General features: G+C 37.4%; 1 protein-coding gene across 3 annotated transcripts in view; it reads left to right on the top strand.

Annotated features, from left to right (window-relative positions):
- BAZ1A (bromodomain adjacent to zinc finger domain, 1A) overlaps positions 1-16,427 on the top strand; it is an 86,738-nt gene that overhangs the window by 26,287 nt on the left and 44,024 nt on the right. For all 3 annotated transcript variants that reach the window (XM_010835287.1, XM_010835286.1, XM_010835285.1), the window contains 2 exons: positions 11,309-11,452; positions 13,788-13,889. In XM_010835287.1, coding sequence (XP_010833589.1) covers positions 11,309-11,452; positions 13,788-13,889 — 246 coding nt within the window. The remainder of the gene's footprint in view (positions 1-11,308; positions 11,453-13,787; positions 13,890-16,427) is intronic.

Below are 16,427 nucleotides of genomic sequence, written 5' to 3'. Positions count from 1 at the left end.
ACTTTGTTGACAAAGTCATGTCTCTGCTTTTGAATATGCTGTCTAGGTTGGTTACAACTTTTCTTCCAAGGAGCAAATGTCTTTTAGTTTAATGGCTGCAATCACCATCTGCAGTGATTTTGGTGCCCAAGAAAATAAAGACTGTCAGTGTTTCCATTGTTTTCCCATCTATTTGCCATGAAGTGATGGGACCAGATACCATGATCTTAGTTTTGTGAATATTGAGCTTTAAGCCAACTTTTTCACTCTCCACTTTCACTTTCATCAAGAGACTCTTTAGTTCTTCTTCGCTTTCTACTGTAAGGGTGGTGTGATCTGCATATCTGAGGTTATTGATATTTCTCCTGGCAGTCTTGATTCCAGCTTGTGCATCTTAAAGCCCAGCATTTCTTATGATGTACTCTGCGTATAATTTAAATAAGCAGGGTGACAATATATAGCCCTGATGTACTCCTTTTCCTATTTGAAACCAGTCTGTTGTTCCATGTCCAATTCTCACTGTTGCTTCCTAACCTGCATACTGACTGGCATTACGGTACGTTTTATTCATTCTATTTGAATGTTAGTGATATATTCACTAGCCAAATAAGACTTCTTATGCCCCTTTTTTCCAGTTTTATCAAGAAATAATTGAACAAAGCTAGTGGAGGTGATGAAATTCCAGTTGAGCTGTTTCAAATCCTAAAAGATAATGCTGTGAAAGTGGTGCACTCAATATGCCAGCAAATTTGGAAAACTCAGCAGTGGCCACAGGACTTGAAAAGGTCAGTTTTCATTCCAATCCCAAAGAAAGGCAAAGCCAAAGAATGCTCAAACTACCGCACAATTGCACTCACCCCACACACTAGTAAAGTAATGCTCAAAATTCTCCAAGCCAGGCTTCAACAGTATGTGAACCATGAACTTCCAGATGTTCAAGCTGGATTTAGACAAACCAGAGGAACCAGAGATCAAATTGCCAACATCCGTTGGATCATTGAAAAAGCAAGAGAGTTCCAGAAAAACATCTACTTTTGCTTTATTGACTATGCCAAAGCCTTTGACCATGTGGACCACAACAAACTGTGGAAAATTCTTAAAGAGATGGGAATACCAGACCACCTGACTTGCCTCTTAAGAAATCTGTATGCAGGTCAGGAAGCAACAGTTAGAACTGGACATGGAACAACAGACTGGTTCCAAATCAGGAAAGGAGTACGTCAAGGCTGCATATTGTCACCCTGCTTATTTAACTTAGATGCAGAGTACATCTGGGCTTTTTGTTTTCATCAAGAGTCTCCTTAGTTCTTCGCTTTCTGCCATAAGGGTGGTGTCATCTGCATATGTGAAGTTATTGATATTTCTCCTGGCAGTCTTGATTCCAGCTTGTCCTTCATCCAGCCCAGCGTTTCTCAGATGTACTCTGCCAAACAAAGCCTTGATGTACTCTGCAAAGCCTTTCTTTGGGATTGGAATGAAAACTGACCTTTTCCAGTCCTATGGCCAATGCTGAGTTTTCCAAATTTTCTGGCATATTGAGTGCACCACTTTCACAGCATCATCTTTTAGGACTTGAAATAGCTCAACTGGAATTCTGTCACGTGCACTAGCTTTGTTGGTAGTGACGCTTCCTTCCTAAGGCCCGCTTGACTTTGCATTCCAAATAAAAGGTACTGTAATGCCAAATTAATGTAGTGCTTCATTAATAATTTCCTGTGATTAACACTAGATGGGCTCATGTTTACCTTTTATCTTTATAAAGATGTGTTTGTATTTTTCTTCTTAGCAAGTGATTCAGCATGTTGATTTCATCCTTATCATATTAAATATGCTTATTGACCATAAGGATAACAAAAAATATTCAGATTATTTTGTTTGAGCTTTTAGCTCAAAGAATCTGAGAATGCAGGGAGTAAAAGTATAATTTTGTCATCTTAATTTGTTATATAAAAATCTCTTTGCAAATTCTTATAGTTTTTTATGCCCTGTATTTTATATGTGTAGAAGTCATCTGATTTTGTTTGATTTGGCTATCTTGAACTTCTTTCTATGAAAAATAGGGATTTTAAGATGAATTTTTGTGATGTTGAAATGGAAACAAATTCAGAAAAGGATTTGTTACTCCCTTTTTGCATTACAAAGGACTCTCTGGCTATCTTCTTAGTAGGACCCATCTATATACTTCCGTGAGATCTAACAAATAGACTACTTCAATTACCCATTTTCATATATATTGTTTTAAGAAAAGCAATAAATATTTTTCTTTTATGTTAAAGAATAAAATGAATAAGTTACATTCAGATAGGGCTTTATCCCAAGTAGTAAACTAATTAATTTTGATTAAGGTACATTGGGCTTCCCTTGTGGCTCAGCTGGTAAAGAATCCACCTGCTGTGCGGGAGACCTGGGTTTGATCCCTGGCTTGGGAAGATCCCTTGGAGAAGGAAAAGGCCACCCGCTCCAGTATTTAGGCCTGGAGAATTCCATGAACTGTATAGTCCATGGGGTCGCAAAGAGTTGGAGAGGTCTGAGAGACTTTCACTTTCAAGGTACATTACTTTCTTCTGATAAAATTTATCCTTTTTAGTGTATGCTGATGCTAAGTCGCTTCAGTCGTGTCCGACTCTGTGCAACCCCATAGACAGCAGCCCATTAGGCTCCTCTGTCCCTGGGATTCTCCAGGCAAGAATACTGGAGTGGGTTGCCATTTCCTTCTCCAATGCATGAAAGTAAAAAGTGAAAGTGAAGTCGCTCAGTCAAGTCCGACTCTTAGCGACCCCATGGACTGCAGCCTACCATGCTCCTCTGTCCATGGATTTTCCAGGCAAGAGTACTGGAGTGGGGTGCCATTGCCTTCTCCGTTTTAGTGTATAGTTCTGACTTTTGATGCATAGTTGTGTATAAAACATTTATAGTGTTTCTTTGTGCCTCTTGTTACTGACCGCACGATCTTAGTTCCCCAGGCCATGGATCGAACCCCTGCCCCCTGCAGTGGCATTTGTGCCTCTGTGTGGTCACCCTTTACCTCCATCTTCTAGACTCAGGCAGCCAGCAATCTGTTTTCTGTCCTCATAATTTTGCCCCTTCAGAATATGAATGTAAATAGAACTTTGGGTCTATCTCTGAACTCCCTTCTATTGAACTGTATGGCTGTCCTGCCAAAACTACAGGGTCATTCTTTATTGTAGCTTTTCAGTGATACATATATATTACTTCCATCTTTTACTGATTTTTCCCCCATGATGTGAAATGAATGCTTTTAATTGGAGTTAATATTTTCCTAATGTTTATCATTAGCATTTTTAAACTGAACTTTCTATTTTGAGATAACTGTCGAATCACATGATGTTGTAAAATAATACAGAATAATACACAATTTCCCCCACTGGTGCAGTATCACAACCAGGATATTGACATTACTACAGTCACGGTACAGAATATTTCTGTCACTGTAAGGATCCCTCATATTGCTCTTTTATGCCACACCCACAAATCAGAGGTTGTTAAACTTACTTTCCTATTTCAGACTTTGTTTTCTGAAACAAATCTGACTTGAAAAATCTGTATTGCCCATGACAAGGTAACTTTCAAGTTTGAAAATCTTAACTCAGCTTTTTTGGCTGAATTGAAGAATACAGTACTCTGACTCAAAATAAATTTAACATATGTCAAGTTATAAACTGATTACTGTTTAATAAATAGAATACCTGATGGATTGCTCATATCACTTTTCCTTATCAGCTGGTATTTGACTCATGTGCCTATAATAGGACAAATATTAGTGGCATTAACAAAATAGGAATTTCTGTCTCGCACAGAACCAAGTGCAGAAGTTGTAGTGTAAGGGCAGATCCACAAAGCTGTCAGGAGCCCAGGCTTTTTCCCGTGTTCTACTCTTTCATCCCAGGGTTGTGACATTGTTTTTTTGTTCAGGACGGCAGTAAGACAGAGGAAAGGCAAGAAGGCCTGCTTCTCTTCCTTGCCTAGCCATCCTTCACACTGAGGCCAAGTGAAGTGCTCTAAAGTACTACTAGCATTTTGAAACAGAAGTCACTTGCTGCTGAGTCTGTCATGGCTTTTCATTATGTTTGATGTTTTGTTTTTTCTGATCTGCATATGTTGGTCTTTTTTCCTCACAAGTTATCGTTTCTGTTGGTGTCAACATAAAGCTGAGCCCACAAACACCTTGAATACCTATTAACTTGAATACACTAGTTGGAATTTTGTATAAAGTATTTTGGTGAGACTTTCATTAATTTAATTGAAATTAACCAAACTTAATCATGTGGCTTTAACATGGTAATTTTGAATACTAAAGAGTTTAAACAGTATATTGATACTATCCAAGTGTTTGAAACTTTGGAGATACATAGGATATAGCCCATATCTTAAATCTAGAATTCTTCTTTCTAGAGATTTTTATTCACTATATGTATCTTTTAATAAAAGATTTAGTCTTTAGTAAGAATCTAATGATTCTAGTTGTCTTAGGATATTTAGGCTTATAATAAGTCAAATGCCAATTGGAGAAGTAAGAAGATGTGGTTCTCAGATCCACAAAGAGCCTCAGAGCAGTTCAGGATGAAACATTCTTTGAGCTACTCTGATCAATTTGTCTAAAAAGAGAAATTACAAAGCAACCTTTCCTGACCTCTTCTTCCCCACTGACAAGTAATCAACATAATTCACAGTCTTTTTGTTTGAAGTAGCAAACTTGTTGAGTAGTCTAGTTTCCTCCACTTAAAATGAGGTATCACTTAACCTTTAGTTTTTTTAAACTCTAAACTTCAAATTAAGCAGGTTTTACTCTGTTTCTACCTATAAACTTGAAGTAATTATTCAAGCATAACATTTTTAAAATAAATGTTCTTGGCATCTGGATTTCGAGGAAATAAAAGGTAGCACAGGTAAGCAGGTGTGAAACACGCCATCAGTTCAGCATTTTCCGTTTTTAGAGACCCAAACAGAGAAGGACAATCTTCTATGTCAAGCAGGTCTCCCCAGGTTTCTAGTCTTCTTATCTTTTGCTGTTAATTATTTATCTTCTACCCAAATGCCTTGTAAATGCATGTTTCTTCTAGAATTTACTTTTATATTAATTAATTTGTATTTTGGGATATAAATTGAACTATGTGCATGCATGTGTGCAGAGTTGCTTCCGTCATGTCTGATTCTGTGGCCCACCAGGTTCCTCTGTCCTTGGGATTTTCCAGGCAACAATATTGGAGTGGGTTGCCATGCCCTCCTTCAGGGGATCTTCCCAATCCAGGGTTCAAATCCACATTTCTTAGGTCTCCTGCATTGGCAGACATGTTCTTTACCACTAGTACCACATAGGAAGCCCCAAATTGAACTATAACTATTATTAAATGACTATTAAAACAAAAATAACTTTTTTGGGGAAAGACATATACCATTCCAGAATATTCTCATAAAAGACTGTTTGCATTTTAGGTGGTCACTATTAGAAATTTATGACTAACTTCGGCTATATCCTCATCCTGTGCTTGCTGCTGTTCCACAGACTTGCTTTCATTCTGAACCGTGTTTTAAGTTTGAAATGTGTTTTAGAGAGGCTCCAAAAGTGCCTCTTGACTACCTGGGCTTAAAGCTCTGAACTACTCTTGTGTGAGTGTAGTGTTGTGTTCCCCTTACCTCCAGTAATAGAGTGGAAGATTAGAAAATATATGGGCTTCACATATATACCATTAGTGGTTGTGTGACTATAAGCAAATGATTTAACTTCTCTGACTCTGAATTTCATCTTCTGAAAAATGTGTCCCTTGAGGAGCTGATACAAGGAGAGCACTTTGTGTCAGTTAGGTACTTATCTGGCACACAGGAGCTCTAGTCATAATGAGGACCATCTCTTGATTGTCATTCTCTACTCTGTCCTCAAATAATGGAGCATCATTTTAGAGTTGCCATACTCTCCAAGACCCACTAGCTTGGTCTTAATTCATGATCCTTTAACCTTTTCTTAAACCCCAATCTTTTTTGAACTCCCTAGAACTAAGAAATTACAGCAAGTGGATTTGAAAGAGAGTCTCTTTGGAAATCTATTAGAACATGTTGACTTGACATTTTGCAGTTAACTGAAGTTTAGACAGGCACCAGTGAGAGGCCCAGCCTTGATTAGATTAGCAAAACTTGACCTATGGTTTGGGTGTGGTGCGAAGTTATAGTAGCACTGATAGTAACTAGTATAATTTATATATAAAATGTTTACTACATTATAAGCAATGTCTGTTGGAAAACTCAGCAGTGGTCACAGGACTGGAAAAGGTTAGTTTTCATCCCATTCCGAAAGAAGGGCAATGCCAAAGAATGCTCAAACTACCACACAATTGCACTCATCTCACACACTAGTAAAGTAATGCTCAAAGTTCTCCAAGCCAGGCTTCAGCTATACGTGACCTGTGAACTTCCAGATGTTCAAGCTGGTTTTAGAAAAGGCAAAGGAACCAGAGATCAAATTGCCAACATCTGCTGGATCATCAAAAAGCAAGAGAGTTCCAGAAAAACATCTATTTCTGCTTTATTGACTTTGCCAAAGCCTTCGACTTGTGTGGATCACAGTAAACTGGAAAATTCTGAAAGAGATGGGAATACAGACCACCTGACCTGCCTCTTGAGAAACCTGTATGCAGGTTAGGAAGCAAAAGTGAGAACTAGACATGGAACAACAGACTGGTTCCAAATAGGAAAAGGAGTACGTCAAGGCTATATATTGTCACCCTGCTTATTTAACTTGTATGCAGAGTACATCATGAAAAACGCTGGACTGGAAGAAGCACAAGCTGGAATCAAGGTTGCCAGGAGAAATATCAATAAGCTCAGATATGCAGATGACACCACCCTTATGGCAGAAAGCGAAGAAGAACTAAAGAGCCTCTTGATGAAAGTGAAAGAGGAGAGTGAAAAAGTTGGCTTAAAGCTCAACATTCAGAAAACTAAGATCATGGCATCCAGTCACATCACTTCTTGGCAAATAGATGGGGAAATGGTGGAAACAGTGTCAGACTTTATTTTTGGGGGCTCCAAAATCACTGCAGATGGTGACTGCAGCCATGAAATTAAAAGACGCTTATTCCTTGGAAGGAAAGTTACGACCAACCTAGATAGCATATTCAAAAGCAGAGACATTACTTTGTCAACAAAGATCCGTCTAGTCAAGGCTATGGTTTCTCCAGGAGTCATTGGAGAAGACTCTTGAGAGTCCCTTGGACTGCAAGGAGATCCAACCAGTCCATCCTAAAGGAGATCAGTCCTGGGTGTTCATGGGAAGGACTGATGTTGAAGCTGAAACTCCAATACTTTGGCCACCTCATGCAAAGAGCTGACTCATTTGAAAAGACCCTGATGCTGGGAGGGATTGGGGGCAGGAGGAGAAGGGGATGACAGAGGATGAGATGGTTGGATGGCATCACCAACTCAATGGACATGAGTTTGGGTAAACTCCAGGAGTTGATGATGGACAGGGAGGCCTGGCCTGCTGCAGTTCATGGGGTCGCAAAGAGTCAGACACAACTGAGCGACAGAACTGAACTGAACTGAAGCAATGTCTCTATAAAGCTGTGCTGATTTGCTTCTCCCTTATTTCTCTGCCAGGGAATTGTATTTCTGTCTGTTAATTTTCTATTAGTTTTAAATTAATTAGTTCTTAAATTATTTTAGCTCTGTGGGCCCTACAGGACTGTTCCCTTCAGTGGGCTGTCAGACCATTTAGGCACCACACCAATGTCCCTGTGCCCAGCATAGATGCATTTATTTTTTCTCTGATGGCCACCACTCCGGCCACTTAGGGGCACGCACCTGGACTCTGCCAAATGAAAACCACCCCTTTTTCTAATCTGAAGAAGCTTGCTGCAGGTTCATGAAAAGCCTCCTTTATCACCTCCTGTAACTCTGAGCCGTATAATCCCTGCATGTCATACCTAGGCCCTTCAGAGTTGGTTCCATTTGATTATTGCTTATTTTTGTGCAGTTCATGTCACTAAATTACAGAACCTTTTAACCATCAGACTACATAATTTCCTGTAGATGTTCCTCTTTAGAAACACTGTTTTGTTTCTATCAACCAGTGGTGAAAGTTGACCTGCAGTTCTTTTGACACCATTTCCATTTGCTTGGTAGGCTTGGTAATTGGGCCTTCTTCAGCTTTACTGTTGGGACAAAAAAATAGTGTTTTTTCTCAGTTGTGGTAAATAAACATAAACTTTACCGTTGTAATCATTTCTAAGTGTATAGCTAAGTGGCATTAAGTACATTCACAGTGTTGTGTAACCATCACTACTATTTCAAGAACTTTTTCATCATCCCAAACAGAAACTCTGTACCCATTAAGCAATAACTCCCCATTTCTCCCTCCTTTCTGCCCCTGGTAACCTTTATTCTACTTTAAGTCTCTGCGAATTTGCCTAGATACTTAAATAAGTGAAGTCAGACAATATTTGTTTTTTTGTGTTTGGCTTATTTCACTGAGCATAATGTTTTCAAGGTTCATCTGTGTTATAATATGTATCAGAATTTTTTCCCTTTTTATGGCTGAATACTATTCCATTATATGTGTATATACTACGTTTTTTTAATCTATTCATTTGTTGATAGATACTCGAGTTGTTTCTACCTTTTGACTATTGTGAATAATGTCATTATGAACATTGGTGTATAAGTATCTGTTGAGTTCCTATTTTCAGTTCTTTGGGGTGTGTGTATGTGTGTGTGTGTATATATATATGTATACATACACATATATGTATACATATATATACACATAGATGTGTATATCTGTATATATATACATGCACATAGAAGGGGAATTTCTGGGTCATAGGATAATTCACTAATTTTTTTAGGAACTTTCATATTGTTTTCCATAGCAGCTGCATCAGTTTACATTCCTACCAGTAGTGTACAAGAGTTCCAGTTTCTCTATCCTTCTCAATACTTTCTTTTTTTAATAATAGACATATTAACGGGTATGAAATGGTATCTCATTGCAGTTTTGATTTTTCATTTCCTTTATGACTAATGATTCTGAGCATTTTTTCAGTGCTTATTGACTGTTTGTATCCTTTTTGGAGAAATGTCTGTTTAGATCCTTGGCCCATTTTTGAATTAGTTTGGTTTTCGTTTGGTTTTTAGTTTTAAGGTTTCTTTTGTTCTTTTGTCTGGTTTGTGCATGAGGGTAATGCTGGCCTTAGGAAATGAATTAAGAACTGTTCTCTCCTTTTCAGTCTTTTGGAAGATTTTAAGAATTGGTATTAATTCTTTAAAAGTTTGGTAGAACCTACCAGTGAAACCATCTGGTCCTGTACATTTCTTTGTTGGGATGCTTTTGATTACTGATTCAGCCCTCGTATTAGTTATAGATCCATTTAGATTTTCTGTTTCTTCTTAAGTCAATTTATGTGTTTCTAAGAACTTATCCATTTCATCTAGGTTATCCAGTTTGTTAGCATATAGTTAGTGCATGGTATTCTCTTATAATCTCTTCCAACTTTTACTTCTGGTTTTAATAAATTGAGTCTTTCCTCAATTCTTTTTTAGAAGTAGATTAGTAAGGAGTCATATATGATGCTTGAAATGAATTGAGGGAGGAAGATGAAATGCTTGAGGGTTTTGTATTCACCCACATAGTCTTTATTTTATTGATTCTTAAACCTCAGGGTTCTGTGAAACCAGTTGTTTTCCTCTATTTGTGTACAGTGCAAAATTCCTAGCAGAGAATCCATGGTCTTGATTTCCTTTGCCAACCCACTCCAGTATCCTTCCCTAGGAAATCTCATGGACAGAAGAGCCTGGTAGGGTATAATCTATGGGGTTACAAAAGAGTTGGACATGATTTAGTGATGAAACAACAACAAATAGCAATATTAGATTTTGTTGGGATACTTAATGTTCTCCTAAAGGAGAATATAAGCAAGCATATGCTAAAATGTACACTAATGAAAATAAGTTCAGTTATCTTGGAAAAATCAATCAGCTTCCCAAAATGAATCAGCTCTAAATATACTATTTGTCTTTCTGGAATTGTATGCTTCTGTTTTGACTATAAATACAACATTTTATTTTGAAAATGTAGGCAAAATGCCAAATTATCAGTTTATAGGATAAAAGGAAAGATTATAAACAAGTAAACTTGAGATTGGGCTAGGTGCAGCAGGAATAAGAGAACGAATTGCCTCTAGAACCCTTGCTGTCTCTCCTGTCTTCTCTCACTGCACAATGACCTGTTGCACATGGCAGAAAACATGGCTGCTGGCAGCCCTGGAATTTTACGTCATACAGATTCCATGATGGGAGAGGAGCTGATTTTTACTTTCTTGATTGCAAATGTTTAAATCTTGGAAAAGATATATTGACTTAGCAAAAAGGTACCCACTGGGTAGCAACTGACTCTGGCCAGGATCTTGTGGAAGCATGTCAGCTCTACTATTAATAGAGGTCCAGTACTCTTGCCTGGAAAATCCCATGGATGGAGGAGCCTGCTGGGCTGCAGTCCATGGGGTCGTGAAGAATTGGACATGACTGAGTGACTTCACTTTCACTTTTCACTCTCATGCATTGGAGAAGCCGATTACGCTCCTCTTTCACCTTCTCCCTTATTCCCCTTTACCTTCAGGTTCCTTGCAACCACTCATCTACTTTCCCTGTTCTGAATGTTTCATATAAATGGGATCATATATTATATGACCTTTTCAGTCTTTTTTCCTTAATTTACCATAATGTTTTAAAGGTTCATCCATACTATAGCATGCATCAGTATTTCATTCCTATTTTTTGCTGAATAATGTTCAGTTGTAGGGCTTACCAAGTTTAAATTACTTATCAATTGAAAATTGGCACAGTAAAAATGAGATTGAGGAATATTTCAGTTGTGGTGAGTGAGTCTGAAATTGCAGCCCATAAAATCCATATTCCGCAGGCAGAGGTAAGGCAAGCCAAAATGTTACTATGATAAAGGTTATGATCAGGAGAATTTCAGAATTTAAAATATTGAATGCTTAAAAAAAACTCTCATAATACCAATCTGTATAATGAGATATTATGCAATAATTGATTTTCTAAACTTTAGTGATAAATTGCTAGGAATCTTGATAAACTGACTTTTAAAATAAGTTTGTATTGTTTTAAATTGTAGCTAACCTTTACTTAAGTTGGCTGTTTCTTAAATTGACGGTTTTCTTTTGTACTAAATCGGTTATATTAATCAGCCATAGTTTCTGCAAAATTGCTTTTTATTTGTTCAAAATAGATTGCTCTGAAATGTTTGATTATAAAATATCAAAAGACTTATATTTTTAAATGTCCCGTTTTCTTTCAGATTACAGTGTAGGATTTTGGAAGTCCTTCCTCCGTCACACCAGAATGGTTTTGCTAATGGGCATGTCAGCAGTGTAGATGGAGAAACTATTGTCATCAGTGATAGTGATGATTCAGAAACACAAAACAGTTCTTTTCAAAATGGGTAAGCGATTTTTATCAACTTTTAAAATGTACGAATTCTTTGGCTGTCCACACACTGCCAGGGGCCCAGGTTCAATCCCTGGTTGGGGAACTAAGTTCCTACAAGCCACACACAGCTTAAATAAATAAACAAATGTATATGTTATGTATGTATGTATGTCAGATTGGGTACTGATAACCCACTGAAGTAACTTTTTCTTCTTTCTAGCCATACATGTGTATACTGTACATCTAGACCATGTGGTTCAACAACACGTTAGAGTTTGCAAAATTGAAATTTACCTAGTTAATTCTAGTCAGCTATTGAAGAGCGAGTGAAGCTCACTTCATTCACTTAACACTTATACATTCCACTTTTGTTTACTTGGAAAAATTCATTCTGTACTTTATTTTTCACTTTATGGTGTATATAGTAAAGAAACTCGGAGAAGGCAATGGCACCCCGCTCCAGCACTCTTGCCTGGAAAATCCCATGGATGGAGGAGCTGGGAAGGCTGGAGTCCATGGGATCGCTGAGGGTCAGACACGACTAAGCGACTTCCCTTTCACTTTTCACTTTCACGCATTGGAGAAGGAAATGGCAACCCACTCCAGTGTTCTTGCCTGGAGAATCCCAGGGACGGGGGAGCCTGGTGGGCTGCCGTCTATGGGGTCGCATAGAGTTGGACACCACTGAAGCGACTTAGCAGCAGCAGCAGTAAAGAAACTGTAACTTTCTGAGCTTTATGTTTCACTTTATAGTGCAGATAGTAAAGAAACTAACTCTGAAATTCAGTCAATTGACAGTTTTGGTCAGCTGAGTGTTCTCCGAGAAAGTTATATAAATCCAAATAGATTGACTCTGCAGTGTGTGTACTGTATTTGTATCACTTTGTATCTTACTTTCGTTGCCCAGTGCTTCTCTTTATCATCCTTTCATATCATTTTTTTCTCTATAACCTCCACTTATATCCCCTTTACATTTACACTGGCATTCTAGAGGCAGCTTTTCTTTTATCTAACCATTTCTCTCTGCCGCTGCTGCTACTAAGTCGCTTCAGTCTTGTCCAACTCTGTGCAACCCCATAGACGGCAGCCCACCAGGCTCCCCCATCCCTGGGATTCTCCAGGCAAGAACACTGGAGTGGGTTGCCATTTCCTTCTCCAATGCAGGAAAGTGAAAAGTGAAAGCGACCCCATTTCTCTCTACTACCGTCTTCTTCTGTCCTGCCAACATTTTTTCCCACTTAGTCTATTGCATTGCAGTTTTCTAACTGATATCTCTGTTTTCACTCTATCCGCGTGTTCACAGCCAAGATGATCCTTCAGAAGTATTAAGTTAAATCATCATCACTTCAGTATTCAGAATCCTCTGGTGTCTTTATTCAGAGTAAAATTAAAGCCCTTCATGGTGACCCCATCATCTGTCCCTGCTTTTACCTCTCTGACTGGACCTTCTTTTTTTTCTCCCTATTTTTTCTGCTTCTTGTGCAAACCATGCATGCTTCTCTGTCAGGACCTTTACACACTCTTTCTCTCTTACTTTAAAAACTCATATCCCCAAGATTTTTCTCATGAGTTGCTCACTCATTTTTTTCAGATCTCTGCTTACATGTCAACTTTTTGGAAGGCCTACCTGGTCAATTTATTGGGGACCATCACCCTATATGAAATAGGAACCTTTCACTCTGTGTACTCTATTCCCTTCATAGCAGTTAACCACCTACCCTGTTGTGTATTTTGTCTGTCTCCTTACTGTATTTCTATTTTGCTCACCACTGCATCCTTAATCTTTATTAGTATATGGTGCATGGTTGGCTCTTAACTATTTAGTGAATGGATGGATGGATGGATGAATGAATGAATGTACCTTCAAAGGGCAGGAAAAATGAGAAATTGGTGGGGGTGGGAATTAAATGTGTAGGCTTTTTGCTAGTTCTTGAAACAAGGTAAACTATATTATCTCCACTTTTGCTCTTGGATTACATAGCTATGAAGAATAAAGTAAATCCAATGTCTATGAAGAAGAAAGTAAATCCAAGAAGAAGTAAATCGAGAGCTATTTGTTTGTTTATAAATTTATCTAACCTAAACTGGGTATTCTGCTTATTTATCTGTAGTTAATTTCTTCACTCAGGAAAACTTATTGAATGAGCAATTAAAGTACCTATCTAACAAAATAGCGCTTTGTACTATTTTGGCTAATAAAATAGTGAGGCATATCAGTAACATACAATCATAATTAAAAGTTAAATGCATTAAATTCTGTTATAGTATGTTTTTCAAAACTAGATTTCATTTAAAATATCTTGTTTCCAAACAAATTATTAACTTATTCATATCTTTGCTTTTTTTAGAAAGAAAAAAGATGCAATCGATCCCTTATTATTCAAATACAAGGTGCAACCCACTAAAAAAGAATTGTATGAGTGTGCTATTGTTAAGGCAACACAAATCAGGTAAAATTCTGTATCTTCTCTATGCTGGTTTAAAGTAGAATAATTATATTGTTCAGTTTATGGGCTAATGAATAGTATAGTTGAGATGACCAGTATTTTCCTTATTCATAACTGAGTTTCTTCCTTTTTTTGCTTTTAGCTCAAAATATGATTTTTTTTTTCTAATGTTTTCTTTTTTTTTTTAATTTAACTTTACAATATTGTATTGGTTTTGCCATATATCAAAATGAATCTGCCACAGGTATACATGTGTTCCCCATCCTGAACCCTCCTCCCTCCTCCCTCCCATACCATCCCTCTGGGTCGTCCCAGTGCACCAGCCCCAAGCATCCAGTATCGTGCATCAAACCTGGACTGGCGACTCATTTCATATATGATATTATACATATTTCAATGCCATTCTCCCAAATCATCCCACCCTCTCCCTTTCCCACAGAGTCCAAAAGACTGTTCTATACATCAGTGTCTCTTTTGCTATCTTGTATACAGGGTTATTGTTACCATCTTTTTAAATTCCATATATATGCGTTAGTATACTGTATTGGTGTTTTTCTTTCTGGCTTACTTCACTCTGTATAATAGGCTCCAGTTTCATCCACCTCATTAGAACTGATTCAAATGTATTCTTTTTTTTTTTTGCTTTTATTTCCAATATTCTGGTAGGTGGGTCATAGAGGATCCTGCTGTGATGTATGTTGGAGAGTGTTTTGCCTATGTTCTCCTCTAGGAGTTTTATGGTTACTGGTCTTACTTCTAGATCTTTAATCCATTTTGAGTTTATTTTTGTGTATGGTGTTAGAAAGTGCTCTACTTTCATTCTTTTACAAGTGGTTGACCAGTTTTCCCAGCACCACTTGTTAAAGAGATTGTTTTTAATCCATTGTATATTCTTGCCTCCTTTGTCAAAGATAAGGTGTCCATATGTGCGTGGATTTATCTCTGGGCTTTCTATTTTGTTCCATTGATCTATATTTCTGTCTTTGTGCCAGTACCATACTGTCTTGATGACTGTGGCTTTGTAGTAGAGCCTGAAGTCAGGCAGGTTGATTCCTCCAGTTCCATTCTTCTTTCTCAAGATAGCTTTGGCTATTGGAGGTTTTTTGTATTTCCATACAAATTGTGGAATTATTTGTTCTAGCTCTGTGAAGAATACCGTTGGTAGCTTGATAGGGATTGCATTGAATCTATAAATTGCTTTGGGTAGTATACTCATTTTCACTATATTGAGTCTTCCAATCCATGAACATGGTATATTTCTCCATCTATTAGTGTCCTCTTTGATTTCTTTCACCAGTGTTTTATAGTTTTCTATATATAGGTCTTTAGTTTCTTTAGGTAGATATATTCCTAAGTATTTTATTCTTTTCATTGCAATGGTGAATGGAATTGTTTCCTTAATTTATCTTTCTATTTTCTCATTATTAGTGTATAGGAATGCAAGGGATTTCTGTGTGTTGATTTTATATCCTGCAACTTTACTATATTCATTGATTAGTTCTAGTAATTTTCTGGTGGAGTCTTTAGGGTTTTCTATGTAGAGGATCATGTCATCTGCGAACAGTGAGAGTTTTACTTCTTCTTTTCCAATTTGGATTCCTTTTATTTCTTTTTCTGCTCTGATTGCCGTGGCCAAAACTTCCAAAACTATGTTGAATAGTAATGGTGAAAGTGGGCACCCTTGTCTTGTTCCTGACTTTAGAGGAAATGCTTTCAGTTTTTCACCATTGAGGATAATGTTTGCTGTGGGTTTGTCATATATAGCTTTTATTATGTTGAGATATGTTTCTTCTATTGCTGCTTTCTGGAGAGTTTTTATCATAAATGGATGTTGAATTTTGTGAAAGGCTTTCTCTGCATCTATTGAGGTAATCATATGGTTTTTATTTTTCAATTTGTTAATGTGGTGTATTACATTGATTGATATGTGGATATTGAAGAATCCTTGCATCCCTGGGATAAAGCCCACTTGGTCATGGTGTATGATCTTTTTAATGTGTTGTTGGATTCTGATTGCTAGAATTTTGTTAAGGATTTTTGCGTCTATGTTCATCAGTGATATTGGCCTGTAGTTTTCTTTTTTTGTGGCATCTTTGTCAGGTTTTGGTATTAGGGTGATGGTGCTCTCATAGAATGAGTTTGGAAGTTTACCTTCCTTTGCAATTTTCTGGAAGAGTTTGAGTAGGATAGGTGTTAGCTTAATGGCAATGGGATCATACTTATCAATAATTACCTTAAACATAAATTGGTTGAATGCCCCAACCAAAAGACAAAGACTGGCTGAATGGATACAAAAACACAAGACCCCTACATATGTTGTCTACAAGAGACCCACCTCAAAACAGGGGACACATACAGATTGAAAGTGAAGGGCTGGAAAAAGATTTTCCATGCAAATAGGGACCAAAAGAAAGCAGGAGTAGCAATACTCATATCAGATAAAATAGACTTTAAAACAAAGGCTGTGAAAAGAGACAAAGAAGGTCACTACATAATGATCAAAGGATCAATCCAAGAAGAAGATATAACAATTATAAATAC

The sequence above is a fragment of the Bison bison genome, unplaced genomic scaffold (genome assembly GCF_000754665.1).
Source record: "Bison bison bison isolate TAMUID 2011002044 unplaced genomic scaffold, Bison_UMD1.0 scf7180017864041, whole genome shotgun sequence".
In the NCBI taxonomy this organism is placed as follows: Eukaryota; Metazoa; Chordata; class Mammalia; order Artiodactyla; family Bovidae; genus Bison; species Bison bison.
Note: the sequence above shows the minus strand (reverse complement) of the source record. Positions and strands in the feature narration are given on the sequence as shown.